The sequence below is a fragment of the Pleurodeles waltl genome, chromosome 5, assembly GCF_031143425.1.
Source record: "Pleurodeles waltl isolate 20211129_DDA chromosome 5, aPleWal1.hap1.20221129, whole genome shotgun sequence".
NCBI lineage: Eukaryota > Metazoa > Chordata > Amphibia > Caudata > Salamandridae > Pleurodeles > Pleurodeles waltl.
Genome location: NC_090444.1, coordinates 388,057,021 through 388,071,307, shown reverse-complemented (window position 1 = coordinate 388,071,307; position 14,287 = coordinate 388,057,021). Strand labels below are relative to the sequence as shown.

The following is a 14,287-nucleotide window of genomic DNA, read 5'->3' as shown; positions in this document are numbered from 1 at the left end:
AACCCCAAGTTCATCTGTGCTTCACCCTCTAGTAGATTGGCATAAACCAGTCAGGCCTAACGTAGAGGCAAAAATCCCACACCAATTTAGAAAAATCTAATACAGTTTAATACATTGTTTGAGACCAAAACAACACAAATCCAATTAATAGAAGCTGAGATTTTTATTGAAAGGTTCAGGTAAAAAAAGTGCCAAAAAGCACAAAGCCCCAATTGTGGTTATCTGGTTGCACCAGACTGTGGCAAAGTCACAAGTTCAGGCTGACCGTGATGGGGCGCCGGTAGGCTACAGAGATTAAGCAAGGTCTGATGAACGAAGTATCTTCAATCCAGGTTGCAGAGTGTTACAAGATCCCAGGTCACACAGCGTTGATTTTGAGAGGTGTGGGGCTGTGATGCAAGGTCCTGCATTGAGGATATGTCACGCAGCTGCAGTTCCGAGGAGTTTCTGAACTGCAATGTGAGGTCCTGCCTCAAGGTGGCACCACACAGCACTGGTTCTGAAGAGCTGCAGGGTCCCGTGTCGTGGATGAGTCATGCAGCTGTGGTTTTGATGCATCATGCTGTGTCTGTCCACAGCACCAAAAGTTTAGAATAAAAAAATGCCAAATTCTTAAAACTTCCATTTTCAGAATTGTGAATTAAAATATGACATTTGCTATAAAAGACGGTTTAAAATTAAAATTTGTTAGAAACCAAACTCGTCATGCTTTCTTGCTCCCAATTGAATGTTATCACTTATTAAATGTAATGAAGAATCAAAATGTTATCCTATGGGAGAAGTAAGCCTTGCAATAGTGCTAATGTTATCCTATGGGAGACGTAGGTCTTGCAGTAGTGAAAAATGAATTTATGAGTTTTTCACTACCAGGAAATGTAAAACCTTTTAAATATACTGCACCTTTCCCTATGAGCTGTTTAGGGCCTCCCCAAGGGATGACATATGAATTTAAAATGAATGTGTGGGCTGGCAAAAAGTTTATTTTGCCAGATGCAAACAGTAGTTTAAAACTACTTTCAGACTGCAAAGGCAGGTCTGAGACATGTTTTAAAAGTCTACTTAAGTGGTTGACACAATAAGCGTTGCAGACCCACTAGAAGCATTTAATCTACAGTCCCTGGCTACAGCCCCTTTACTAGGTACCTACAAGTAATTTAAATGTGCAGATTGGGTGTGAGCCAATGTTATCAGGTTTGAAGGAGAGAGCACAAGCATGTAGCACTACTTAGCAGTAGTAAAGTGTGCAGAGTCCTAATGCCAAAAAACCAAAGTCAGTATGAAAAGTAAGGTTCAAGGCAAAAAGTATGGGGAAGAAAAATCACACCAAGGATGTAAGGTCCAACAGGGGACCTTTTTGATTCAGGTTTTGTCAAAGAAGTTTAACTTCCAATAGTTGAACATGGTGGGAAACCCCAACATGTGTTTGTTTACATGCTGTGTCACATACTGAATCCACCACAAATATTACTGCTCCATAGGATTTTGTTCAAAAACTACATAATACGGACTCAAGAAAACAAGACTTACTGAATTGGTATATCTGGCTGGACAAGCTTAACAAGAGCTCTGAAATTGGTATTTCACAGATACTGAAAAAATATTGTGGAATCTAAACAATGCAACCTGCATGATTTAAGTTATGCTTTCTTAATGCAACTGAGAATCGAGAAGTAATTTGCATGAAATGCAAATTTTCAGTGTGTAGATTTTATATTATAAACCAGCTTACTTCCATAGGAGACATAAAAAAACATCTTGCATGCTTGTACAAGATGTGTAGAAGCATTCCTGGGAACTTGGCACCAAATGTTCTGGTCCTGCAATTAATTCATCGTGTATTGGGAAAAGATTTTTCATTTTTTATTGTCCTAGAAGGACTGATACCTTCAGCAAAGCTTGGAGGAAAATATTGTTTTCACTGCAGTGGTCTTCAAATGTTCCCTAATAGCAGCAAAGTGGAGATCAATGGAACCTTCATAACACCAATATCCCATTGCTCATGCCCACACTCGTTGTCCTGGCAGTATGTTTACACACCTCACATCAATGAACACAAAAGCACAACTGAAAACAAAACTCCTATTAGAGAAACATTCATGGAGTTTTATTAAAAAAACAGGCAAAGTACATAATATGGGCAATCCAAGGGTGGTTGGTAACGGTAGGGCCTAAGCTACTCACCTGCCTGATTAACCATTGAGCTGTACACTTATCCTTACTCAGGTGACTACAGCTTCTGAGTTGGTTCACCACAACTCTGGACCAATGAGTAGTTACTTGAGAGAACTCTAACTATAACAGCTGAATTTCTATGGTTTTGTACGAGTAAATTCAGAACCTAAGTATAATGCCCCTATAACCTTTTGTTTCATCAGTGAATATATATATATATATATATACACATACACACATATATATATATTCACACATATACACATATATTTCTTTTACTTGCCTATATCTTTAGTACCATTTGAGAAATCTTCACAAAACTTTCCATAAAAAGTGCCCAGTTTATTTTCGATGGGCACCAAAACTTTCAGGGTGATCTGTCAAGTAGGGGCCGAGAAAAGGGGGGGGGGGGTAAAAAACCATGTGTTTCCCATGTTAATTCTGATAGGACCATTGAACACGACTACAGCCCGAACTGCTGGACGGAATCATACCAAATTTGGCAGAAAGCTAACTTTCAGTATGCAGATTATGCTTTCACTTATTTGGTGTAAACCCATCTAGTAGGTTTGGAGATATTGAAGGGAAAATACATTTGTATATCTAAGCCGCTGATCCTGGCTGACAACTTTGCAAATAATGACGAGCTTGTGCAGGGAAATGAGCAGCTATGATGTCTGCCAACATTTCAGCCATGAATAGCAGCCATCCTGGGACTTGGCTTCAGTCGTGTACCACCAAAAAAAGCAAAAAAAGAAAAGGTGTTGGGGTAAGGACACTGAGGTCCCAGAGGGATCCTGCCAGGGCAAAAAAGAACTTTTTGTCAATTTTTTTGCCACAAATTCACGGCATCATTGTGAATTTGCAGTAAAGAACAAAACAGGAAAAACAAATGCGGTATCCCGTGGTTGTTTTTTTAAAGCCCCCGGTGGGCCAGGTCCCGGGGGCATATTAAAAAATAAGGAGGGGGCACACAGCCCCCCCCTTGGCTTATCATTGCCCAAGGGACCGCCACCTCCCCAGGGCTTATCATTTCTAATATGCAGAGGGACAACAGCCCCCCACACCCTGGGGACAGCCACCTCCCTGGGGCTTTAATGAGATACAATGCGGGGGACCCATGCGGCCTCCCCGCAGCTCCGGGGACCACCACCTCCCTGGGGCTTTAATGATGTGGGGGGCCATGTGGCCCCCCTCCACAGCCCCGGGGACTGCCACCTTCTCGGGGCCTTACGAAATTTAATGCAGCTGCCTTGTGCCTGTGTGTGTGTGTGTTTGTGTATATATATATATAGATATAGATATATCTAGATATAGATATAGATATTTATCATGCGACTTTCTGTCAGGCCTCTTCAGCAATTGGTCTGTGTCATTCCCACATTCCCATTTTTTTACTGGCTAGCTTCACTGTAATTAACAACATTCTTCTCTTTCACAAGGGTCACATCCACACACAAAGTAGTCACTTTCATTGCCAAGTACTATTACAGCAATGTGTGCTTTTTGTGACCAAAATATGCCGTTTGTTTATAGCCTGGTTTTTCATCTTGGTGAGGGGTGAGCAGGACCCCAACAATAAAGCTTTAAAAAATCATGACAAAACAGAGTAACCATTGATAAAAACCAAACACGAGGCCTATTGGCTTTGCCAATGCTTGTTTAGTTACCTTTCGCTGAAATCAGGAGGAGGGACTCACAGCCGGTTTTTAAAATAGAACTTGCAGGAGACAGATACTTGTTTACTTCAGAGATTCAATTATTTCCTTCCCCCTGGGCGTGCATTTTTGACAACATCAATCGCATCAAATGTTCCCGTAGCCATTGTACATTAAACCTGAACTTTTATGACTGCCCTAACCACAGAATCTGTATGAGTTTTGAATCAGGGCTTCCGTGGGTAGAAAAGATAGATCTCTTAATGCTTGAAAATCATTTTGACAGCATGGTGTCCCCGCAAGCTACCAAAATGCTGTCAACTCTTATGACTAATACTCTTTGTGTATTTACATAGTCACCCCAGACTGGCTTCCTTTGCCTCACGCTCTTGTTGTGTTATCGCAGCTGGACAGCTGGCTGGCAACTCCTCGGTTGAGATGTATCGCCAAGTGCTGCTAGCAGGCTGTCGCTGTGTCGAGCTGGACTGCTGGAAGGGGAGAACAGCCGAAGAAGAGCCAGTCATTACACACGGGTTCACCATGACAACTGAAATCTCCTTCAAGGTACTTAAACATGAGTTAAACTCTGATGCAGACCAACACACGTTTAGCTGCTGCTTTTTTACATTAATCTGTGTTCTTCATAAATATGCATGAACGAGTGCACGGAAGTGGACTTTTCAGGTTAATACTTGTGACATGGAACTGATTTGTGACTTGGGCTGCTTTTGTTATGCATTACTCGGAAGACCACAGTAAATCAGGGATGTGACATCAATATTAAACTTTTCAATCTCAGAATATTGTATCAAAATGTGCATGCAGTCTTTCTATCTGGAATATTTAATTTTCCGATAAAGCCGAAGGTATATTCGTAAAGCAGAATGAGATTCAAATGTCAACCACTGTGTGTGTTACTGTACTTTGTACTGCATGTTGGGCAGTATTGCTAACAGTTGACTTCAAAACATTTCTCTATACTACCTACTCATAGTGAGTCTTGTCCTATTGTTGTTGCATACCATAATTTAAGCACGGATGTATCATAACGCTGATTATCACCAAATAAACACGAACGTATATGTTATCATTAAATCCCCAGAGGGGTTGTTCCCCAGCACTTTAGGCAGGATTGTCCTTTAAGGTAGAACCTTGAATAATTTGCACAACGATGGCCTCGTTTACAAATGCATGATGCGATGGAAACAATGGAGTGGAATTTGTAATTACCGAGCAACCATCTGTCACTTTTTCTTATCTCAATTAACTTAATTTTACACTGGGTCATTTTTAAAAACCTAATTACTTGCATGAATAAAAATCTGTGATATGATAAACATAAATACAAGAAAATGCACTTTTGGTAATTCTAAATGTGTGGTTGGAAAGACCAAAAACGGATGTTGTGTAATAATCAAGATATGGTCCACAATGTCATTATTTTCCAAATCACTTCTTCAAGGCAATGTGCCTATTTGTACACACAGAAAGGATACGTCAGGCTTTCAACTAACATCCTCTAATCCATCAAAGTCTAGAAACAGGTGTCTCTGAGCAAAGATGTATACAACAACTGTTTTTTTCCATTGTTGGCATTTTATAAAATACTGTATGAGGAATGCATCAAATACTGAACCAAATAGAAAAAAAAAAAATATATATTTAACAGCATTTGAAAATTATGAACATATCTGTAAATCCGAATCTTAACAGGAATTATAAAATTGGAATGTTGAGAGCACCATTGAAGACAATGGAGTGGTTCTAGGCTTAAAATGGCTGTACAAGCCTTCTGCTCCCACATTCCAATGTTTGTCTTTCTGTTTTTCACTTTTTAATTTAGAACATTCTACGCTTAGTGGGTGGTATGTTCTAATAGATGTATAGCCCTTCTGCCTCAGGCTATACTATAGGCTTAGAACCCGATGTAGCGGGTTCCACCGGCCATTAAAGGCCCTCCCCCGCGTTAACAAGGGAGAGGGCCTCTAATGGCCTTTAGAGCCCACTACGGCGGGTTCTAAGGCTATTAGAATATTCTGCCACTCGAGGGCAGAATGTTCTATCAAATAAAACAAATTCCTCACAAGCCTTGAGGGGATTAAAATCCCCTCAGGCTCTGTGAGGCTTTGTTCACAGCTATTGCTGTGAACAAAGAGAACAGTTGAATGTTGACGCTCCAGGCTTTTACCAGCTAGTAATAGCCTGGAACACTCCATTGTCTGCAATGGAGCCCCCAACATTCCATTGTTCTAATAGTTGTTAAAGGCCCTTTCTCATCGTATCAGTCTCAATTGTGGCTCAGGCCTATAACTCAGATTCAGGGTCAGTAGAATCCGGAGACCGCCAGCATGCCGTCACCCCAACACCAGCTATACGCAGACTGACAAACTTACTTGTTGGAAGAAGTTTTATTACAAATTATTTATGATAATTCTTCTACACATCTAAATCATAAATCACTCCAAGTAAACTTTAGTCATATTTACAAAACATAAATCACATCCATGAGATACAATTCAGTAACCATAAATCATTTTCTTCTGACAGGATCCCTTCCTGTCCTGAACCACCATTGGACCACACAAGTGAACCGTACCTCACCTGTATCCCTAGGAGGGGCGGTTGCCCTGACTACACTGTTCCTTGTCCACACGCTCAGGGTTCCGCCCCCCCTCCAAACACCAATCTGCCTAGGGGTGTAACGGGCGGCCAGGAGCGGGAGCCCCATGGCCCCCCCAGCGATCTGGGCTCCCTTACCCCTTAATCTGGAGTGTACATCTACAGGTTGGCTCAGGACTTCAGGATCCTATCCCTGGTGTTCTCCCGGGGCCCCAGCCTTGGGGACCCCTCTGTTGTTTCTGGTTACTTTAATACCTCACTTTCTGCCACAAGGGTGACCAGGGCCCCAAAGGTCCTTCGGCCTCCCCACCCGCAAAAAGGCTGCAAAAAAAAACACACATGTCGGAAATGAACTGGTCAGTACCGGCATCAGACAAGTGCACCATATCTTTGTGAAATATGTTAGGGTCCTTCAAAAGTCTGTGCGGAATGTTGAATAAGCGCCCTGGAGCTGGGCATAGTTTGGCCATTTCTGCATTGAGTCGACACTCCGAGACATTAATTGTTCTTGATTTAATTCCTGAGCCCCACTTGTGGCGAGGCACCATGTGAGACCAAGCAATGGCTGTGTTCGGGTATTGTTTTGCCAGCTTCGTGATGTCCATAAATATCAATTCTCTCAGTGCCTTGCGGCCCATTTGCACCAAATCATTGCCTCCTAGGTGAATAATGATGAGATCTGGGAACTGGAGTCCCTCGAATCCTCTGGCCAACGCGAAGAGTTGTTGAAGTTGTGCGATTCCCATTCGGCCAACCCTGCACCATCGGAAAGCCACGCCCTGGACCGCCGCTGGATTCAACTCACAGAGCTGTAGGCCGCCCGTCGAACAAACGAATGCCCCAACACCCAAACTACATGTGGTGTCATTGAACTGAAATTTAAAAAAATTGCATGAGTAGACCATACTTAAGTAACCAGCTTAACAAGGAGTTATTGCTTAAACCAATTCCGGCCTGATGTACTGTCTATAACAACTAGATGACCAGCGACCAATGCACTTCACCTCGGCCACTGGCAACCCAGCGCTGGCTGCTAACGTAGCTGCCCCAATCCGAAAAGAATGGGTGGTGTAACCTCGTGGGTCCACCCCACTGCCCTAAGCGATACCTTGAAAACCTCCGGGAATTGGTAGCACGAAAGACATTCCCCGTTAGCGTGAATAAACAATGCGCAAGACTCTGCCGGTGGCCGGACAGACAGGGAGGTCCTTACCAGTTTCACCGGGCAAAGGGGGGACCCATTAGCTGCGCTGAGTGTGATGCAAACTCCTTTCTTAAGCTGGTACATTTTAGACTTGCGCAGCACTATTGACAAAAACTCTGGACTGACCAACATGTCCCCTCGCTGCAGTCCCCCTGCGTGATCGCTCCTGGAAGAGCCCACTAGTTCACCGATGTGGAATGCATGGTAGAAGGCTACAGCGAATGCTGCCGTAAATAGAGCAGACTCAACCTGAGAGGAACACACTACGGGGAGACTGTGGAGAAGGTTCTCTAATAATACTGTTGTTATCGGGCGCCGTGAGTCCGTCTTAGCATTGTCCCCCCAGGTCTAACCGGCTACTGCCCGCTTAATAATAAAGGTGTTTAGCTGAGACTCCATGTTCCTGAGTCTGGCGAAAAAACGGATCGTGGCCAGGTAAGCTTTTGTGCAAGAGACTGGTCTACCCATGTCCCTCAAATGCTGCAAAAATGCACATAGAGCTGATTCTGAAAACAAGACTGAAATTTGTTGAGCCTTCAAGAACAGCCTGCACTGGTGAAAAGCTTTCTCATATGCCCCTTTGGTACGCGCTGCCAGGGATGTTGCTACTAAGACTGGGAGGGCGGGACACCAATCTTCCACAGAGATGCTGGGAACTCCATCATCTTCTCCTCCACCTGAGGGTGATACCGCATAAAGTCCTGCATCAATGAGTGAGATAGGGCATCAGCAGCATTGTTATATATCCCCGGTACATGCTTAGCACGAAATGTAATGTTGCACATTAAGCAGGTTGAAATCAAGTGTTTAAGGAGGCGGAGTACCAGTCGGCATTTAACCCTTTGTCTATTGATGCCTTCTACCACAGCCATGTTGTCGGGCCAGAAGATTACTGACCTATCCTTAAATTCCTCCACCCAGATGGTGATCGCGACAATAATAGGGAAGAGTTCCAAAAAGGCTATATTCTTTGTAAAGCCCTTACTAACCCACTTGATTGGCTAATCCGCCCTGCACCAAAGTGTCCCCAAAATTGCACCAAAACCCTTGCTTCCAGCTGCATCCGTATATAGCCCCAGATTGGTGCTGGACACCACCGGATGAGGCCAGATTACTGCCCAGTTAAAGTCCTGCAGAAAAACCTCCCACAACTTTAGATCATCCCTGACTTCAACAGACAACCGGGTGTGATGGTGTTTCTCGGACAGCCCAGCCATAGATCTAGCGATGGGCCTAGAAAAAAGGGCGAGCCATGGGAATAATTCTCAGAGCGAAACTCAGCTGTCCCACCAGAACCTGCAACTGGTGCAGGGTGACTTTTCTCTGAGATAACACAACTTTAATGGAATCCTTGAATACCCGTAGTTTATCCCTAGGCAGGCGACACTCCCCAGCCACAGAGTCAATCTCAATCCCTAGGAAAGTAATGCAAGGGTGGGCCCTTCTGTTTTGTCAGGAGCCAGCGGGACTCCAAAGTCCTTCAACATCGCGGTCAAGGCCTGGAGTGCCCACCCGCATCTCCCAGACCTAGGCGGGCCCAGTACCAAGAAATCATCCAAATAATGTATGACATCCATGTGCCCATCTAAGGATGTTTCAGCATTCACAACACAGCATGCACACTAGCAGTACCATAGCAGCTACTATCAAATGTATCTATTTATTTATTTGCCGTTTTATTTATTTATTTATTTATTTTAGGTATTTTTATTTGAAAACGATATGTTTATCAGACATGTTTGTCTATCAAATGTTTCAAACAAAAATTACATTATAAGCAACAGTTTAAATATTGTAAAATATAGTTGCCGATGACTTCAACAGGTTGTTTCAAGTAGCATAGCTATTTTGCCAGTTCTACTGTAACATCCATAAATCCTAGTGCTGCTAGCAAGTCGAGTGAAGAAGAGCTGGTGCAAGCACCATATTCTGTTAAAAGAGAATGTAAATATAAGTTGATAAATCAGATCACATTTCATATGAATATCGCAAACAGAACTTTCAATATTTACTTTAATTTTTAAAATTATATCTTAAGATCCCCAAACCAAATACCAATCGTAAACATCATGAAAACAGTTCCTAATTTCCTAGACAGCAATTTATCTTAGTTCTCAGGACCCCTCCCTCATTGATGCCAAGGTTAAATAAATCAAGTGCTTGCTCAATAAATATAAATGATGTACTTTTAAGGATCCTTTACATGCAGAATACCTACGTATAGTGTGATTAGACCAAAGACACCAACCGGTACTAAACCAATATTTGCATTGAAAATGTTTCACAGAGTGATTTATATCAACGTCAGCATGTGCCCAGCACATGTTGTTAAGATCATGCCTAGAGAGAAGAAGTTTCTTCTCCGGAGAAGCTAGCTCTGGTTAACAGAAAAATGTCAAGGTTTGAATTCCTGCAGTTAGTGCCCAAGCAGTGCTATTTATTTGCATATGAATATCTTGGACCATGGACACCTTTACGGCATGAAAAGGGTGTTTCATGCAATTGCCTTCCTATGCACACCCTGGGCTCTTTTATCAAGTATGATTAATTCAGCACCATAAAATACTAAGGGCCAGATTTACAAGGCCCTAGAACCTCTTAGTGCCACACAAGTGTCCTTTTTTGTTACGCTAATATGCCATTAAGGAGGCCATTCTCCTTCGCCATATTTATTTATTTGGCTTGCATTCTGCCACTTTGGACCCCCTTGTGCCACATTATGTATTTGCCTGGCATTATGTATACAAGGGGGGCGTTTCTCCTGGGCGAAGGCTCATAACAATTGCACCGTGAAACTTATAACATTTCACTGTGCCATTTTTAGAGTCATTTTTAAAGTCTGCTCAGAGTAGGCATTAAAATTACGTGCCCATTACTTTAGTGGGCCTCTCTTTACTGCGCTGGATTAGTGCCACAATTTATGGCACTAATCCTGCAAATTACCACAATAGCATCATAAAATGTGATGCTATTGTCCTAATGTGCGCATGGTGTTGTTAGGGGGCACAAGGGGGCGCAAGAAAAGGGGAGCATCACAGCTGATGTGCCACTTTGTTGTAAATCTGGCCATAGAAATGATGTTCTCCCTGAAAAGGCTTAAGGAGTGAACACTTTGAATTACTACCATGAATAGTTGAGGGCAAATATTTGATTTTATGAGACTGAAAATGTTCTTTCTAGCTCAATTTAAAAATATTTATTTAACCCAAATGTTTATAGGCCAAACAAACATTCTGAAGTAGAACTATTCAGCTGCCAAACAATCTTGGGTTTCTTAATAATGATTCATTTCTTTGTTTGTTTATTTTTTTCTAAATAATATAAATTCTCCTTCAGAATCTTAAGCAGTGCTCAGCAATCAGGTAAAATGGGTCACAAGCACGTCTTCTAATGGAAAGGTCCTAGTGAGTCTATTGCCTCAAAGATCTACCAAACAAATTCAGGATGGCAATGAGGGTGGATTCATTATTGCCACTTATATCACTGAATTCCTTTTTGAAGCGGAATGCGTCCTGGTGGTGATATTGTGGGAGACAAAAGCTTCCTTGAACACATGTTTTATTTGTGCTTTCCGAATGGCTGATGAACTGAGCAGGTTCCTTGCAGACTTGTTTAGGTCGTTCCAGAGACTTGAACCTAATAATTTCATCTTTTCTTCTGTGCTTCTCATTATTAAACCTTAATTGAATGATTAACTTGGAGATGCTTAGTTTTAGGAAATAGCTAGAGATTTAATATGGAGCAGCCTTTTATTGGCATCGTGGACATTTTACCACACGGGTTCTAAAAATAATGCTATAAAAACAATGGGAAAATAATCTCATTGGTAATTTACATTGTTGAAAGAGAATGAAGGTATAATGCCCTTGCTGTGACAGGTTGGTATTCGTAGCTTGAAAAGTACTTCAGATGAAGGATTATGGTTTAAATTGTCATAAGAGCAACGTTATCAAAAGATACAATGCCATTTTAGAGAGTAAAACATTGATAACTTTAGAGAAGGTAGACCTGGATTGTAGACTCCTGCTCTTAATCAGAAACATTGTCCTTTTGGTAAAACAGTTTTTTTCCTCTCCGCCTCAAATTATAAAACTGACTGTCCTAAAGTAAATATGTGCAAAGTCAGTAGACCAAGACTTAGCAGGCTTGATCAATTGTTCATTGTTTTGTTTAATTTATTATTCAATATGAGTGACAAAAAGAAAAGGAAAAAAAAAGAAAACATGTGGCTAGATGTTCCTTCCACCCATACGCTTGCATTAAACAATTTAAATTTAAAATCATTCATTGATGTGGCTGTTTTACTAGTGATTTATTTTTAAATATAAGCCCTTCAGATATGCCACGCATTTTGCTATTATCCATTCCTCACAAACATGTTCCCGGGAGTAACACTTCCATAATAATTTTTCATAATTTAAAAACACCCTACTTTATTATGTCTTGAATTGAAAACAGTTCACATTTGCTGTGTTTGGCAAACAGTACAGTGCATGTAAACTTTGAGACATACAGTGCTCTGCCCACTTTTGTTTGACCAGATTTCCATTGCTCTGGGAACGTATATTGTGACATTTCTAAGTACACTGTTGAAATACACTCTTAGACAAAATGTGTCTTGTTCTGTTTCTGTTTTAGGAAGTTATAGAAGCTATTGCCGAATGTGCATTTAAGACATCGCCATATCCAATCCTCCTCTCCTTTGAAAACCATGTAGACTCGTAAGTATATGCATTTCATTAACTATGAATATGAGCGTGCACGTGGACTCATATTGTGTAACTCTCTACAAATCAACTTGGTGCTGTGAATTCGGGGGGAATAATATGCAAGGATGGTAGCGCAGCAGAAATGCTAACTTCTAACTTTTCTCTGTGTGAGAGGAGGGGTTCATGCCTTAGAGGGTGTGTGGCTTTGACCTAACCACAGATTGAGGGACATCTACCTACATCTCCATCCCCTACCAGAAACAATGCTTCTGAGGTGACCTTTAACCCCTTCGCTGCCAGGCCTTTTCCCCCTCCTGTCCCGAGCCTTTTTTTGGCCATTTGAGGCAGTTCGTGCTTAGGCCCTCATAACTTTTTCTTCACATAAGCTACCCACGCCAAATTTGTGTAGTTTTTTCCAACATCCTGGGATTTTAGAGGTACCCAGACTTTGTGGGTTCCCCAGAAGGAGACCAAGAAATTAGTCAAAATACAGTGAAACTTTTGTTTTTTTCAAAAAAATGGGAAAAAGGGCTGCAGAAAGCAGCTCCTGGTTTTCCCCCTGAAAATGGCATCAACAAAGGGTTTGTGGTGGCAAGATCACCATCTTCCCAGCTTTCAGGAACAGGCAGACTTGAACTGGAAAACCCAATTTTTCAATACAATTTTGACATTTTACTGGAACATATCCCATTTTTACTATTTTTTGTGCTTTCAACCTCCTTCCAGTTAGTGACCGAAATGGGTGAGAAACCAATGCTGGATCCCAGAAAGCTAAACATTTCTGAAAAGTAGACAAGTTTCTGAATTCAGCAAGGGGTCCTTTGTGTAGATCCTACAAGTGTTTCCTACAGAAAATAACAGCTGAAATAAAAACAATATTGAAATTGAGGTGAAAAAAACATCAATTTTTCTCCACGTTTTACTCTGTAACCTTTTCCTGCGATGTCAGATTTTTTAAAGCAAAATACTGTTACGTCAGCTGGACTCTTCTGGTTGCGGGGATATATAGGGCTTGTAGGTTCATCAAGAACTCTAGGTACCCAGAGCCAATAAATGAGCTGCACCTTGCAATAGGTTTTTATTCTATAACGGGTAAACAGCAATTCATTTGCTGAAATATAAAAAGTGAAAAATAGGTATCAAGAAAACCTTTGTATTTACACAATGGCCACAAGATAAGGTGTTGAGAAGCTGTGGTTATTTTCACATCTCTGAATTCCGGGGTGCCCATACTAGCATGTGAATTACAGGGCATTTCTCAAATAGACGTCTTTTTTACACACTGACTTACATTTGGAAGGAAAAAATGTAGAGAAAGACAAGGGTCAATAACACTTGTTTTGCTTTTCTGTGTTCCCCCACGTCTCGCGATAAAAATGGTACCTCACTTGCGTAGGTAGGCGCCCACGAAAGGAAATGGACCAAAACACAACGCAGACACATCACATTTTTTCACAGAAAACAGAGGTGTTTTTTACAAAGTGCCTACCTGTGGATTTTGGCCTCTAGCTCAGCCGGCACCTGAGGAAACCTAGCAAACCAGCACATTTTTGAAAACTAGACACCTAGGGGAATCCAAGATGGGGTGACTTGTGGGGCTCTGACCAGGTTCTGTTACCCAGAATCCTTTGCAAACCTCAAAATTTGGCCAAAAAAACACTTTTTCCTCACATTTCGGTGACAGAAAGTTCTGGAATCTGACAGGGGCCACAAATTTCCTTCCACCCAGCGTTCCCCCAAGTCTCCCGATAAAAATGGTACCTCACTTGTGCGGGTGGGCCAGGTGCCTGCAACAGAAAAAGGCCAAAAACTTGTAGCGATTGAAGGGATAGCACAGCAAGTTGATAAGCACATATTTTTCTTTTATACATCTTTTAGGCTGACTCTGCTTTGGGGTCCCATGCAAGTGAGGTATCATTTTACTT

General features: G+C 41.8%; 1 protein-coding gene across 2 annotated transcripts in view; it reads left to right on the top strand.

Moving 5' to 3' along the window:
* Positions 1–14,287, top strand: part of PLCB1 (phospholipase C beta 1) — a 2,042,221-nt gene that overhangs the window by 1,310,420 nt on the left and 717,514 nt on the right. For both annotated transcript variants that reach the window (XM_069234146.1, XM_069234145.1), the window contains exons 11-12: positions 4,237–4,394; positions 12,292–12,374. In XM_069234146.1, coding sequence (XP_069090247.1) covers positions 4,237–4,394; positions 12,292–12,374 — 241 coding nt within the window. The remainder of the gene's footprint in view (positions 1–4,236; positions 4,395–12,291; positions 12,375–14,287) is intronic.